Raw genomic sequence first — 14,530 nt, forward strand, 5'->3', positions numbered from 1 at the left:
GTTAACCATTTTAAGAGAGCATACATTATTAACAATTTATTTCAATACTGCATAGTATTTACTCTCCAAGTCATGTGGGAACATTACCTAGTATTTGCGGTGGTGCCGATGTAATGGAGTGCTCTCACTGTTTTGTAGCTGAAGAGATAAAAAAACTCCGGAAACAGTTGGATGAACTGCAAAAGGAAAATGGGAGATACATCGAACTACTGAAAGCAAATGATATTTGCCTGTATGATGACCCTACAATCCACTGGAAGGGAAATCTCAAGAATGCGAAAGTCTCGGTTGTTATTCCCGGTGATCAGGTTCAAAAGAACATCATTGTCTATTCAAATGGGAGTCAACCCAACGGAAATAACCAGGGAGCATCTGTCCAGGGAATAACGTTTAATGTTGGTCATAATTTACAAAAGCAAACAGCCAATGTTGTGCCAGTCCAGAGAACTTGCAACCTAGTGACTCCTGTGACAATTTCTGGTATTTATCCCACAGAAAACAAGCCATGGTCGCAAACTACAGTTTCTCCGTTGGCATCCACTCAGACAGCTCCAGCAGGAAACGTTCTTGAGCTTTCCACCCCGGAGAACGAGCGAGGTGTGCTTGCCGCTGCTACTGCCAGCTCGCAGAGCGCATCTCGATCCGGAACAGAACAGGAACTGCAGTGTTCTTCAAACAATGCACCACAGAATGATCAAAATCTCCCCAAAAGGAAAAACGATGATGAGGGCACTAAATTAACAAAGAAAACACTCCTGCAGGGAATCAGCCTTCCTTCCAGTGCCTCCACGGAAGCCTCCCAAGTTCAACAGGTGAATGCAACTTGCTCAAATACACACAGTTCGAGGAGTGACCTTCAGGAAAGCTGTGTCATTTCAACCACGGACACAGCTTGTGTGCCGTCTGTGAGACTGTCTACTGCAGAGAGTTTTCCCTCTGTAAACGTCCTCAAAAGTACAGACTTAGTAAGTAGTGCTGGAATGCCTGTGTCTTCTGCAGCAGAAGGAGTTAAGGCTGTGACGGCAGTAAGCACTCTGCCTGCCAGTCCCTTAGAGAACTGCTGGACTTTTTCAGGCTCTTCAGGTGTTGGCACTTCAGACTTGAAAAATATGAGTAGCCTTACACGGATGCCTTCAGCTGGAAACACACAGACCACGTGGACAACTTTGCAGCTAGCGGGAAATACTGTTCAGCCACTAAGCCAAACGCCATCCGGTATAATGACTGCACTATTAAACGAGCCCGTTAATGGTGCTGGTACTGTATCTTCTGCTCATAGCAGGCCTTTGACTACAAGTATCAGTTTGAATACTTCTCTGCCGGCGGATGGCCAGGCAGCTGAACAGATTGTGGTTACCTTACCGTCCTGCCCACCCTTACCTATGCAGCCGTTAATCAGCCAGCCACAGGTTAAAACTCAGGCTGCAGGAAATATCCTTCCATTAAATTCAGCTATGCAGGTGATTCAGATGGCTCAGCCAGTCGTGTCAGCTGTTACAGGAGCACCAGCTAACCAGAACGTCATCATTCTCCAGCCTCCAAACCCCGCTCCGTGCCCTCCGATTGTGAGAGCGGAAGTTCCCAGCCAAAATGTTAGTCAGCAAATTGTAATTATACAAGCTGCTAATCAGAATCCTCTTCCCCTCCTCTCCGCTCAGCCTTCTGCTTCTGTAAGAGTTCCTGTGAATGGGCCGACTGCAATCGCTAACTCTAGCAGCTCTGTACAAAATGCATCTCTTCCACAGACTTTCGGAGGGAAACACCTTGTCCATATATTACCGAGACCGTCGTCTTTGACATCTTCTAGCTCTACGCAAACGTTCTCAGTTACAATGTCCAATCAACAGCATCCTCAAACTATCTCATTAAATGGGCAGCTTTTTGCATTGCAGCCTGTGATGTCTTCATCTGGAGCTTCAAATCAAGCCCCTATGCAAATTATTCAACCCACCACCAGCGAAGATCCAAATACCAATGTTGCCCTCAATACATTTGGTGCTTTAGCTAACCTCAATCAAAGCATATCGCAAATGGCTGGACAGAGCTGCTTACACTTGTCTCTCAGCCACCCTACCAATCCCACAACTGTCAATAACCAGATTGCCACAGTTAACTGCGTGTCATTACCAACTTCTGTGGCGTCGTCAGTACCCGCGGAGGTTTCAGTATTAACTAGTGCATCTAATTCAATAAATGCTTCCCCCAAAAAAGCGGCTGCTGGCTTGCCATCCAATGCAAAATCGAAAAGGACAAATAAAAAGCCAAGTACAAAGAAACACCAGGCAGTCAACAGTAAAGTGTCCTGCCCAGCAGTTCCTTGCAAAGACGCAGGGAAGGTGGACTGTGCTCCCGTGGAAACGGCGGCAAAGCATTCAAGCGGCGAGGGGCTGCTTGAAAACGCTCCAGCAGTACCGCAAGCTTTAACGACGTCGCAGGCGAGCGGTGTGGCAGCATCGAGTGGCGTCAGTGCTTCTGACTGTCATTCCAAAGAGACTGCGAGCTCTGAACAGGCAGCCAAAACCTGCTCCGTCCCCGAACCGAGCTCGGCAGAGGCACCCGCTTCCTCGCCGCTGGCGTCCGTGGTGTCAGAGCAGCCGGCGCTCGTCCCGCCGACTGCCAAAGATGCTGCTCCTCGCCAGCAGGCCCGTGGGTCTCAGAACCGTCCACTAACCGGCCCTGCCTTGTCAGAATCTCCCAAACCCTGTGAACCCCCCAGCACCTTAACGTCCTCTTGTACCGAAGCACATGTGACACATTCTCAGGTTGCTGGGACGTCAGCAGCACAGAGCAGCACAGCAGGTCATGCTTCCAAGGCAGGAACGATTTCAGAGTCCTGCAACGTTGCGCAGGATTCCTCAGTGGTAATGCAAGATGCGGACTTGTTAGAAGGGCAGGGTCTAACCAAAATGCTGTCTGATCTCACGAAAGAAAGAACAGCTGTGGAAAAAACCTCTTCGTTTACTGTTCAGGGGGAGCATTCTAATTTTCCCATGGAAAACTCTAAATCAGCAGAATCAAATGTTGATTTGCCTGAGAAGCAGGAACTCTTGCTAATGAACACGGAAGGTGATACTCTCTCCCAGCATCACTCCTGCATTTCCGATCAGGAAGTAGTCAGTGCTTCCCTTATCGCTAGCAGGCAGGCAGACTCCCCGATGTCAACTAGCTCTGGCAGCAGTCGAGGATTCTCGGTTGCATCTATGTTGCCAGATACCACCAGAGAAGACGTTACTAGCAGCACCTCAACCAGTACCTGTAATAGCTGCACATTTTCAGAACAGACCGACATTGTAGCTCTTGCAGCGAGAGCTATTTTTGACCAGGAAAACCTTGAGAAAGGTGGAGGAGGAATACAGGTTAACATGAGGGATGCCATCTCTAAGTCAACTGAGGTTGCACCTTTGGAGAGAGAGCAACAGCCTTTTAAACCTCAACCAGTGAAAGAAAACAACGCAGGGCCGTTGGAAGCAGCACCAAACAAATTCAGTGCTCAAGATACAGTACAGACAAACGTCGATAGACAGGTTGAAAAGCCAAGCTGCTCTGTAGGAGGCGCAGAAACCTCAAACACTTCTTTGCAGATTTCTGCTTCCCAGTCACCAAGCCTAACCAGTTTAAGCGTGAATAATCTAATACACCAGAGTCGCATTGTCCATCCCCTTGTGAGCTGCTCGAGTTTATCCCAGTCTTCAGAGCCAGCAAGTGTCCCTGCAACGGTGAGCCTCTCCCTCCCATCTAGCACGTATGTCAATCAGTCTCCAGGACCCGCTATGATGAGTGAATATGCTCAGGAACAACTGAATGCTATTAGGGCAAGCACCATGCAGGCTCCCCAGCTGCAGGAATCGCACTTAAAGCAGCAAAATCACGAAGGTCGCAAAGACTCTGCCAAGCGGGCTGTTCAAGACGACCTTCTGCTTTCTACGGCAAAGAGGCAAAAGCAGTGCCAGACAGCGCCCATAAGGCTTGAAGGGATGGCGCTGATGAACCGAACACCGGAGAGTATTGCTGATCAAACACAGATGCTAGTCAATCAGATTCCTCCCAATTCATCCAATTCAGTGGCATCAGTGAGCAATCAAGGGCACACCGATGGCCTCAATAGGTTATTCCCATCCAACAGCAATTTTGTAACACCAGCTTTGAGACAAACGGAAGTTCAGTGTGGTTCTCAGCCCTCAATTTCAGAGCAGCAAGGCCAGGCAGGGCAGCACTTGCAGCCGATTCAACACGTTCCTGCTCCAGGCATATCTCACCTTCACAGTAATCATCCATACTTAAAGCAACAGCAGGCTGGTCAGTTAAGAGAAAGGCACCACTTGTATCAGCTGCAGCACCACGTCACTCACGGGGAAAACTCAGTCCACTCTCAACCCCACAGTGTCCACCAACAGCGAACAATACAGCAGGAGGTGCAGATGCAAAAGAAACGAAATCTCATCCAGGGAACACAAGCCACACAACTTTCTCTACAGCAAAAACACCACGGAAGCGATCAAACACGGCAAAAAGGTGGTCAGCCTCATCCTCACCACCAGCAAATGCAGCAGCAGATGCAGCAGCACTTTGGAGCTTCCCAGCCTGAAAAGAACTGTGAAAATCCTGCAACAAGCAGAAACCATCATAACCACCCTCAGAGCCATATAAATCAGGATATTATGCATCAACAGCAGCAAGATGTTAGCAGCAGACAGCAAGGTTCAGCTTCTGAACACGTGTCAGGGCACAATCAGATGCAGAGACTTATGACCTCAAGGGGCTTAGAGCAGCAAATGGTGTCCCAGGCAAGTATCGTAACCAGACCCTCAGATATGACATGCACCCCTCATAGGCAGGAAAGAAATAGAGTTTCCAGCTACTCTGCTGAGGCGCTCATTGGGAAGACGCCCTCTAACTCGGAACAGAGAATAGGAATATCTCTCCAAGGCCCTAGGGTTTCTGACCAGCTTGAAATGAGAAGCTATCTTGATGTTTCTAGAAATAAAGGGTTGGTGATTCATAATATGCAGGGCCGCTTATCTGTCGACCATACAGTTGGCTCAGATGTGCAGCGGCTTTCTGATTGTCAAACATTCAAGCCAGCTGGACCCAATCAGCAACCGACGGGCAATTTTGATGTACAGGCTTCGAGAAACAGCGAAATTGGTAATTCTGTGTCATCCCTCAGGGGCATGCAGTCGCAAGCGTTTCGAATTGGTCAAAATACTGGGCCATCCATAGAGAGACAGAAGAGATTGCCCTACCAGCCAGTACAGGGTATTCCAACAGGAAATGCCCTGCCATCAAGGGAAAATGAAAACACGTGCCACCAAAGTTTTATGCAGAGTTTACTTGCCCCTCACCTTGGAGATCAAGTTAGCGGAAGCCAAAGATCAATCCCAGAACATCAAAGGAACACGCAGTGCGGCGCCTCCTCCACAATTGAGTACAACTGTCCCCCAGCACGGGAGAGCGTCCACATCCGAAGAGATGGTGACGGCCAGAGTAGGGAGAGCTGTGACATGTCTATTGGTGCAATTAACACAAGGAACAGTTCTTTGAATATTCCTTTTTCGAGTTCTTCTTCCTCGGGAGATATTCAGGGTCGCAACACGAGCCCAAACATCTCTGTGCAGAAGTCCAATCCCATGAGGATGACAGACAGTCATGGAACCAAGAGCCACATGAATACGCCTGTTTCTAGCAACATGCATGGAGTCGTGAGGCCAACTCACCCTCACCCTGCAGTTTCTCACGGAAATGGTGAGCAAGGGCAACCTTCTGTTCGTCAGCCAAATTCTTCAGTTACTCAGCGGTCGAGGCATCCTCTGCAAGATAATGGAGGTTCTAAAATACGTCAGCCCGAAAGGAATCGATCCGGAAATCAAAGACATGGAAACGTCTTTGACCCTAGTCTTCCCCATCTTCCCCTGTCTACCAGCGGCAGTATGATCCTTGGGCGCCAGCAGTCTGCGATAGAAAAAAGAGGAAGCATTGTCCGATTTATGTCTGATGGCCCTCAAGTGTCTAACGATAATGCGGCCCCTGACCAACATACTCTTTCTCAGAATTTTGGATTCCCTTTTATTCCAGAGGGTGGCATGAATCCACCGATAAATGCCAACGCCTCTTTCATCCCACCAGTCACTCAGCCTAGTGCCACTCGAACACCAGCTCTAATCCCGGTCGATCCTCAGAATACGCTGCCATCCTTCTACCCACCTTACTCGCCTGCCCACCCTACCCTTTCCAACGACATTTCTATCCCTTACTTTCCCAATCAAATGTTTCCTAACCCAAGCACGGAGAAGCCGAGTAGTGGAAGTTTAAACAATCGATTTGGATCCATTTTGTCTCCTCCCAGGCCTGTTGGTTTTGCTCAGCCAAGTTTTCCTTTGCTTCCGGATATGCCGCCGATGCACATGACCAACACGTCGCATTTATCCAATTTTAACTTAACATCTTTGTTTCCAGAAATAGCCACAGCTCTTCCTCCAGATGGCTCAGCAATGTCGCCTTTGCTCTCCATTGCAAACACATCTGCTTCCGATTCTTCCAAGCAGTCCTCAAACCGACCTGCCCACAATATAAGCCATATTCTAGGTCACGACTGCAGCTCAGCTGTATGAAAACTGATAGACTGACTTCTAGACTGATGCGCTGTTTATATATTTAAGAAGAAAAAAGTGGATCTTACTGGCGTCCCTGAAGAGACCATTCATAGCATCACTGTTTGTTTGCCTAAATGTATGTATATGGGTACTTTCCGTATTTATATACACACTGTATTTCCATCCACCTTACTAACTTTAAAGCACCAGTGCCTATAGCAATGCTTACTTACTAGTAAACAGTAAGGATGCAACATTGAGAGCTGTGCAAATACTGGTTGTTGATTTTCCAACAATCAAGTTTGATGTCCGATTGTTCCAGGGTAAGGGCCACCCTCAGTAATCCATGGATGTAAAGAAAGGAGTGAGAGCATCCGTATGGGAGACAGGAAATAAACGCTACAGATTTTGTTTCATTTCTGATGCGTTTTCCTGAAACTACAGACGAACTTGAAGTGGCTTGGGTTTCTCTTTTTCCTTTGTAAAATATCTTCAGGAGCCTCAACACAAGTCAAGTCTGTGTTAACGCAGCATTAATTGATAAAGGCATTTGTTGTGCAGCTTTTGTCTGTTTGAAGCTTGTCACATGCACTTGACTTAAGGCTGACTTTATCTGGCAAAAATGACTATGTGTTTCCATGGTCAGCAATTAAAAATACCGGTTTAGAAAATTCAGATTTCTTTAACCCATGACTTTCTGTTTCTAAGAAGAATTTTGTTTGGATCTGTTTTAACAATGGCTTCTGTTACTGCTGAACGTGGTCAACATTTTAATGTAGCTTACGACTCCTTCTGGTGCAGTCAGTGGAGACAGTAGTCCTATTTGTTGCCATTTCATTGTTCGTATGCTGCAAGTTACCTCAGGGTGGGTTTTGTACCTTGTTTAGCACCTTCTTAATGTCTTTTTTTTTTCCCCACACCCCCCCCCCCCCCCCCCCCCCCTTTTCTTTGGCCCATGCTCAAACACCAGCTTTCTGGCTTCTGTGAGTGACAGCCTTTTGTTGTACCAGGCAGCACATGGGAGGAGAACTGAGCCTGTGGCATCCCGCAAAATGAGCGGGGAACCCTGGGGGCATAGTTTTTACTTATCGGGGCCCGCGTTAATATCAGTACTCTGCACTTGAATGCACCTTTTGTCTAAACCCGTATGATTGTGGCAGAAGGAGGAACGTGTCAAGACTGAAACGCTGCATACCAGGAAGAAGTTGTGATTTGAGCACCATGAGGAAGGCGGATGCGCTTGTATGTGCGTGAGAGATGGAGTGAATGGGCGTGCGCTGGCTGAGCATCCAGTACTTTCACAAATTTCGGTCCCGTTTCTTTTAAAGGAAAGGGAAGAACTAGGTATGTTTTATTTATTTAATGGCTCTGCAGTGTGCTTTTTTCTTCAAACAAGGCAGAAATATTTGTCTTTTATTTTTATGTGCTTAGAAATACCATTCTGGTTTTGATTCTTCAAATAACAGAGTAACTTCAGGTTTCCTTGTATGCAGTCCTACCCCTACCAGCCAGGGAGTGGCAAAAACTGCTCCAGGGCCTCTTCTCTGGGCAGGGCAAGCTTGAAACACTTGTGTGTTGCCCACCAGTGCGTCGTCTTGCTGCTCCTGGAACCTGTCACAGGTTCTTCCCCAATGCCTCTTCTGGGGGGGGGGTGGGGAGGAGCAGACTCCCTGGGGTTTTTTTAGGGATTTTTTTTTTTTTTTTTTTTTTTTTTAATTTGAAAGGTAGAAAGATAGATATTCCTCCATCTCTGAGAACAGGACCCACAAAGAGGGACCTGAAAGGCTTTTCCACAGCTTGACTGCCCAGGCCTCGTTTTTGCTAAGTCCTTTTATGCCAATCCAGGAAAGTAAAGAGGCTTTAGCATAAAAAATAATTGGGCTGTGTCTGTAGTCCATCCTGACAGTGTCTCCGCTCTTGTAACCTGGGGTCTGATGTTCTTCTGCAAAGTTAAGTGAAACGGTTCTGATTCTGATTGGGAATCACTTTTTAATTCAGATGGAGCTTATCTTAGGACACTAAGTCTAAGTGGTGCATCAGTTCTCTGTGTTTCTTAACAATAATAGATTGAATATTTGATTCACTTCACAGCAAGGCATCTTGTCTTGAGTTCGACTGTGAAATGGGCTGCCAAGTGTAGTTACTGACCGAGTGGCAGCAGCTGGCCTGTGCAGAGCAGGAGGGTTAGGCATGATGGTCAGTCCTCAACATCAAATTGATCTCCCTAACTCGGTAGATCCCTCAGGTGGTGAAATGAGTTCCATAACAATGAGTGGCTCCGTGGGTTGCGGATGATAAAGACAGGGGTATTGAAGCGGCAGCTGCGCTGTGTGTTACATACTCTAGACCTTTAGGAGGGAAGCAAAACCACCATTCTTGGTCTCTTTAAATGGCATTGTGTGTGCAATGGTGTATTTGGCTTTCGGGACAAAGTAGTGAAAAATTAAGTCCTGGCTTTCAGGACTTTATATAAAGAAGTTAGTCTTGTTCATCATTCCAGGCATTCACATAGTACCACATTAGTTTCCTCTGCTGGGAAATCTATGCTACTTCATGATGTCTTTGAAAACAGGAGTGAGCTTGTAAACTGACACAGACCAGTTGCAACAGCTGAACATTCACAAGTCCATGGGGCCTGATGGGATTCATCCCAGAGTACTGAAGGAGCTAGGGGATGTTATGGCAAGACCCCTCTCGATCATCTACCAAAGGTCTTGGGAGTCCAGGGAGGTCCCTGCTGACTGGAAGCCAGCCAGTGTTATTCCAATTTGCAAGAAGGATGTGAGGGAAGAGCCCAGGGAGCTACAGACCTGTTAGTCTAACCTCTGTTCCTGGAAAAATTATGGAGAAGATTATACTGGGTACTATCGAAAGGCATTTCAAGAACAATGCAATCATCAGGCACAGTCAACGTGGGTTCACAAAGGGAAAGTCCTGTTTAATTCGTTTGATATCCTTCTGTGTTAGGGTCACCCGCCTAATGGATGAAGGGAGGGCAGTGGATGTAGTTTTTTCTGGATTTTAGTAAGGCTTTTGATACTGTCCCTCACAGCATCCTTCTTGGACAAGCTGTCCAGCTGTGGGATGAGCAGGTTGACGGTGTGCTGGGTGAAGAACTGACTGAAGGGCAGAGCTCAAGGGGTTGTAGGGAACGGGGCTACGTCTGGCTGGTGACCTGTCACCAGGAGTGTTCCTCAGGGTTCAATTCTAGGGCCAGTTCTGTTCAATGTATTTATCAACGATCTGGATGCAGGAGTTGAATGCACCATTAGCAAGTTTGCTGATGATACCGAACTGGGAGGTGCAGTTGACTCTCTGGAGGGATAAGGGGCCTTGCGGAGGGATCTAGATAGATTGGAGCATTGGGCTATCATTAGCGGAATGAAATTTAACAAGTCCAAATGCCGGATTCTGCACCTGGGACGGTGTAACGCTGGGCACGAGTGTAAATTGGGAGAGGAGTGGCTGGAGAGCAGCTCTTCAGAAAGGGATCTGGGGGGGCTGGTCGACAGCAGGCTCAATGCGAGCCAGCGGTGTGTGCACTCCTTGAGTGCTGTGTGCCGTTCTGGGCCGCGCAGTTTAAGAAGGACGTGAAGGTCCTTGAGTGCGTCCAGAGGAGGGCAACAAAGCTGGTGACAGGGCTGGAAGGCATGTCCTCTGAGGAGCAGCTCTGGGCTCATCTAGTTTGGAGAAGAGGAGGCTGAGGGGCGACTTCGTCGCTCTCTACAGCTTCCTGAGGTGGGGAAGTGGAGAGGGAGATGCCGAGCTCTTCTCCCTGGGATCCAGGGGTAGGACTCGTGGGAATGGTTCAAAGCTGCACTGGGGGAGGTTTGGACTGGACATCAGGGAGCATTTCTTTACCGAGAGGGTGGTCAGACACTGGACCAGGCTTCCTAGAGAGGTGGTCGATGCCCCGAGCCTGTCAGTGTTTGGGAGGCGTTTTGACAATGCTCTTAACAACATGCTTTAACTTTTGGTGAGCCCTGAAGTGGTCAGGCAGTTGGATTAGATGATCGTTGTAGGTCCCTCCCAACTGAAATAGTCTGTTCTGTTCTGTTCTATTCTATTCTATATATTTATTCCTTCATATTGATTTCACTGTTAATTTCACTGGTGTTATATCGAGGTTAAATGCGATCCTGAGTATTCACAGTAGAATGTCAGCTGTGATTTTGGCTTTTTTTTTTAAAATGTTTTACATCATTTTCTGAAGAGGCAGTAACTGTGCCAGTAACTTTCACGTGCCCCTTTTCTGTTTACAAAGATGACCAAGAATAGCGACCTTGTTCACAGGATACCTGTAGCGCAGGTAATCACAGCACAGGCATTTTAGTCATACAAAGACTTGCGATTTTGCAGGAACTGCACGGTTTTGCAGTATGTGGCTCAAAAGTAATTACCATGTGACTGTCAGTCTTCTCTAGACACTTGTACCTCACATTGTTGTGACAGGGCACAGCAATTCCTGCGTTAATTGCCATGCCACTTTGTTGTCCTTCTGAGGACTTTTTCTGAAATCTGCCGCGACCAGGATGGAGAAATACCATTTCATTACCCTCCTTGAACATGGCAATTTCTGTTGAAGTTCAGCCACATACAAGTGTGAGTCTTTTTATGTGCCATAAGTGATACTAAATGATCCTGTGGCGTTGGTGTGGGATCAGGAAGGCTGCTGTGAAAAGAGAGGTAGGCAGATGTATCTGCTTGAGCTTCATATAAATGCACTTGTCCAAATTCCGTTGTTTACAATTCTGACTGGCTTTTTAGATCAATTTAATTAAAGAAAAATTGGCTCTATTGTGCAGTCTTTTGGTCTAATTGACTGTCCAAGACGGTCTTTGAACGCTGAATCTGGGCAGGTCCCCTGGCTTAAGAGCAGCTTGTGGGTTTGCCACAGATTTCAGCTTCTCGCATGTTCATGCTCATATGCCTTTAGGCAGAACAGTGCATGGACTGGATATTTCACATCAAAAGAGAGGAAATTAGATGTTAAGTAATTTTTGTTATTTTTTAATTATGAAATTGTTTTGGTTTTCCTCTTGGTAAACTAATCACCCCTGCCGTTCCACATGGACCAGGCTTCTTGCGTTTAGTTTTGTAGGTCAGTTTGTGCCACTGACAGGTCGGTGTTTCAGCTTCTGACCTCTGGCCCTTTCCCAGGGCTTTGGGCTCTGTTCTCAGGAAGAGGAACGATTGCATCATCTTTGCCATTCTTTTTTTTCTTTCTTTTTTCTTTTATTTTTCCTTTCCCCTACCATTGAAGCTGTTGTGTTTAGGTATCAGGTTGATAAGACTTTAAGGAAGGCTCGCCTTACCTCAATACATGTTTTTTGGGGGAGAAAAAAAAAAAAAGAAGTTTGAAAAAGGAGCTTCTGTAAGTTTGGCAGATCAAATAATTCTGTTTTACTTGTTATAATAACAATTTGACAAACAAATACATTTTCTTCAGCAAACATCTACGACAGCAACAATTTGTTATCTTTTCCTCCTAAAAATTACCTGGCAATTAACAGTTCTTTTGTTTTTCAAGATATATTTGGGAAAGATTTTGTGGTTTTAATTGCAATTTGTTATGTGGAGAACGGCATTTTCTCGTCCATAATACCTTTTTGAAGGTTACTTACACTAAGTGGGGGTTTTGTTTTGGCTTTGAAGAAAGGAAAAATACCCAGTACTGCTTAATTTAGCAAAATAAGCAGCCGAAGGGAAAGGTTCAGCACTACCTCTAGGGTGGGACTGCCACAGCTGACAAGCGTTGTGGAGCTGTGGCTTTCAGCTTGGCCTAAGTGACTTCCGACAATAGCAACGGCTGTAGGGCTGGGCTGCACCCTTGTCTCTGTAGTCCTTGATTAATCCCTTAAGAAGCCTAGGAGAGTAAGAGCAGAGTCAGACTAAGTTGAAAGCAGGTAATAAAACAGTAACATATTAACATTTATATACCTTTTCATTGAGAGAAAGGACCTCATTTAAGAACAGCTAAGGGAACCGAGAACTGAAGTAATTTGAGCTGGTGGCTGAGCCTTACTGGAATGTGTTTTCTAGCTCCTGCTCCAGTCACTATGCTGCTGCCCAGGTGGAAGAGCACCTCTCTGAAAAAAAAAAACAACAAAACCACACCGTGCTAGTACAGAGCCTCCTGAATTTTGCACAGATTTCCTACTGCACTTTAAAGCTGCGCTGCTGCTGCTGTGGTTGGTGACTGTAGTGCTGTTGCAGGAAACAAATCGTGTCAGGGCAACTGCAGAGGGCATTGCTGGAGAAAAGGGGTCGTTTTGTTATTTCTGATCTCCTGTTCTCTTCTCACCTTACGCAGAGGTACTCGCGCAGCCCTGGCTCAAGGACTTGGTCACAAACTCACGCTGTTTCTGCATGACTGAGCGTAGGCAGCTGGGCTAAGAGCTGTGATGTTTTGCTATTCCCCAAATAAGTTTCATGCTCATCACTTTCTTAATGATCTCACTTTGACTGGAAAGACAGAGTAGCTTTGCATCTATTTATACCAAATCTGTCAAAATTTGTGTTGTTTTCTGATACAGCGATATAAGGAGCTCCATTCTTTATCATCACCTAACCTAAGTGGTCTACTACTGCTGTTCCCTTCTCCCACTGCCACTGCTCCAGCACAGGTAGCAGCCACATGGACAGGAGCGCCAGTGCAGACACAGGTTTGCGTGTGAGGGTGTTTTCGACCTCCTACTGCCTCTGTGATCCCTAGAGTAAATCTAAAACCTCAGAGCACCAACACTTTATTCCCACTACTTATACTGAAAGCAAGTTATTCTGTGAAGCGGTGAGAGATTTAGCAGAGGTTTTTGGTCATGACAATACCAAACAAGCCCTGCTTCGTTACACAGAAGCCATTTATTATTTGCTGATACCAGTTTTTATGAGATAAATTTAAAAAAAAAAAGCTTTTCTTTCTGCCTCACCAGAAGTATTTTTACAAGTAGGTTTCCAAGTTTGCAATATGCGCTGCTGTTTCGGCAATCACAAATATGAAACAACCAAGCCCGCAGTGGGCTGTACCCCCATTCTCGCCCGCTCACTGTGAGAAGGGCAGCAAATACAGATTTTGCCACAGGAGATTAATCAAAGATGCTGTTGCCCTCCATGGTGTAAATTATTTATATTCAGTCCAGAGTTTTCTGTTGTGCTTCTGTTTTATACAGCTGTAAATTACTTGGATACAGCCTCGGTGGAAAGTCCTTACTATTTTGTAATGGAAAAAAGGAACTCTGCAGTAGAAATCTATAATGAATGAACAGGAACATCATCTTCCAATTGTAAATAAGATCTTGTTCTGTTTATTTTGACATCTTTTTACAAATGTGTTGCATTCAGGTGTAAATATCCCAAACCATGATCTTGTTCAGAGTTCTGAGATTTCTATTGTTAAATGTAATACTTTGTTTAATAGTTGTAATAATTATTTGTATAGATATGAACATGATAGTATTTTATTAAAAAAACCAAAAATGCTCTTTGAATACTGTATTCTTGTTGGTACAACTTCTTTCCCCAGAGAAAGCCACGCATTTCACTCTTCAGGATAGGTGAAAATAAAAGCTTTTTTTTTTTTGAGACTGGGAATTTAGTCATAGTTCTCCACTGATGTGTATTCACTGCATATGTGTATGTATATTCTCCGCATATGCATGTGCAAAGCATTTGACACTGTCCCACACAACATCCTTGTCTCTCCAATTTAGAGACATGGATTTGACGGATGGACCACTCAGTGGATAAGGAATTGGCCGCACTCAGAGAGTTGCGGTCAACAGCTCAATGTCCAAGTGGAGAGCAGTGACAAGTGGTGTTCCTCAGGGGTCAGTATTGGGACCGGCGCTGTTTAACATCTTTGTCAGCAACATGGACAGTGGGATCGAGCGCACCCTCAGCAAGTTTGCTGACAACACCAAGCTGTGTGGTGCGGTCGACAC

The 14,530-nt window shown here is 46.0% G+C and overlaps 1 protein-coding gene across 15 annotated transcripts in view; it reads left to right on the top strand.

Annotated features, from left to right (window-relative positions):
- USF3 (upstream transcription factor family member 3) overlaps nucleotides 1–14,077 on the top strand; it is a 36,102-nt gene extending 22,025 nt beyond the window's left edge. For 6 of the 15 annotated variants that reach the window (XR_003924146.2, XR_003924154.2, XR_003924155.2 and 3 more), the window contains 2 exons: nucleotides 139–7,934; nucleotides 11,094–14,077. Coding sequence is in view for 1 of the 15 variants with exons in the window: in XM_030019468.2 (XP_029875328.1) it covers nucleotides 139–6,608 (6,470 nt within the window). In the remaining 14 variants the exon portion in view is untranslated. Of the gene's footprint in view, nucleotides 1–138; nucleotides 8,318–11,093 lie in introns of those variants that run through there. The other 9 variants (XR_003924149.2, XR_003924152.2, XR_003924147.2 and 6 more) reach the window with 9 other exon arrangements.
- The last annotated feature ends 453 nt before the right edge of the window (nucleotides 14,078–14,530 follow it).

The sequence above is a fragment of the Aquila chrysaetos genome, chromosome 7 (assembly GCF_900496995.4).
Source record: "Aquila chrysaetos chrysaetos chromosome 7, bAquChr1.4, whole genome shotgun sequence".
In the NCBI taxonomy this organism is placed as follows: Eukaryota; Metazoa; Chordata; class Aves; order Accipitriformes; family Accipitridae; genus Aquila; species Aquila chrysaetos.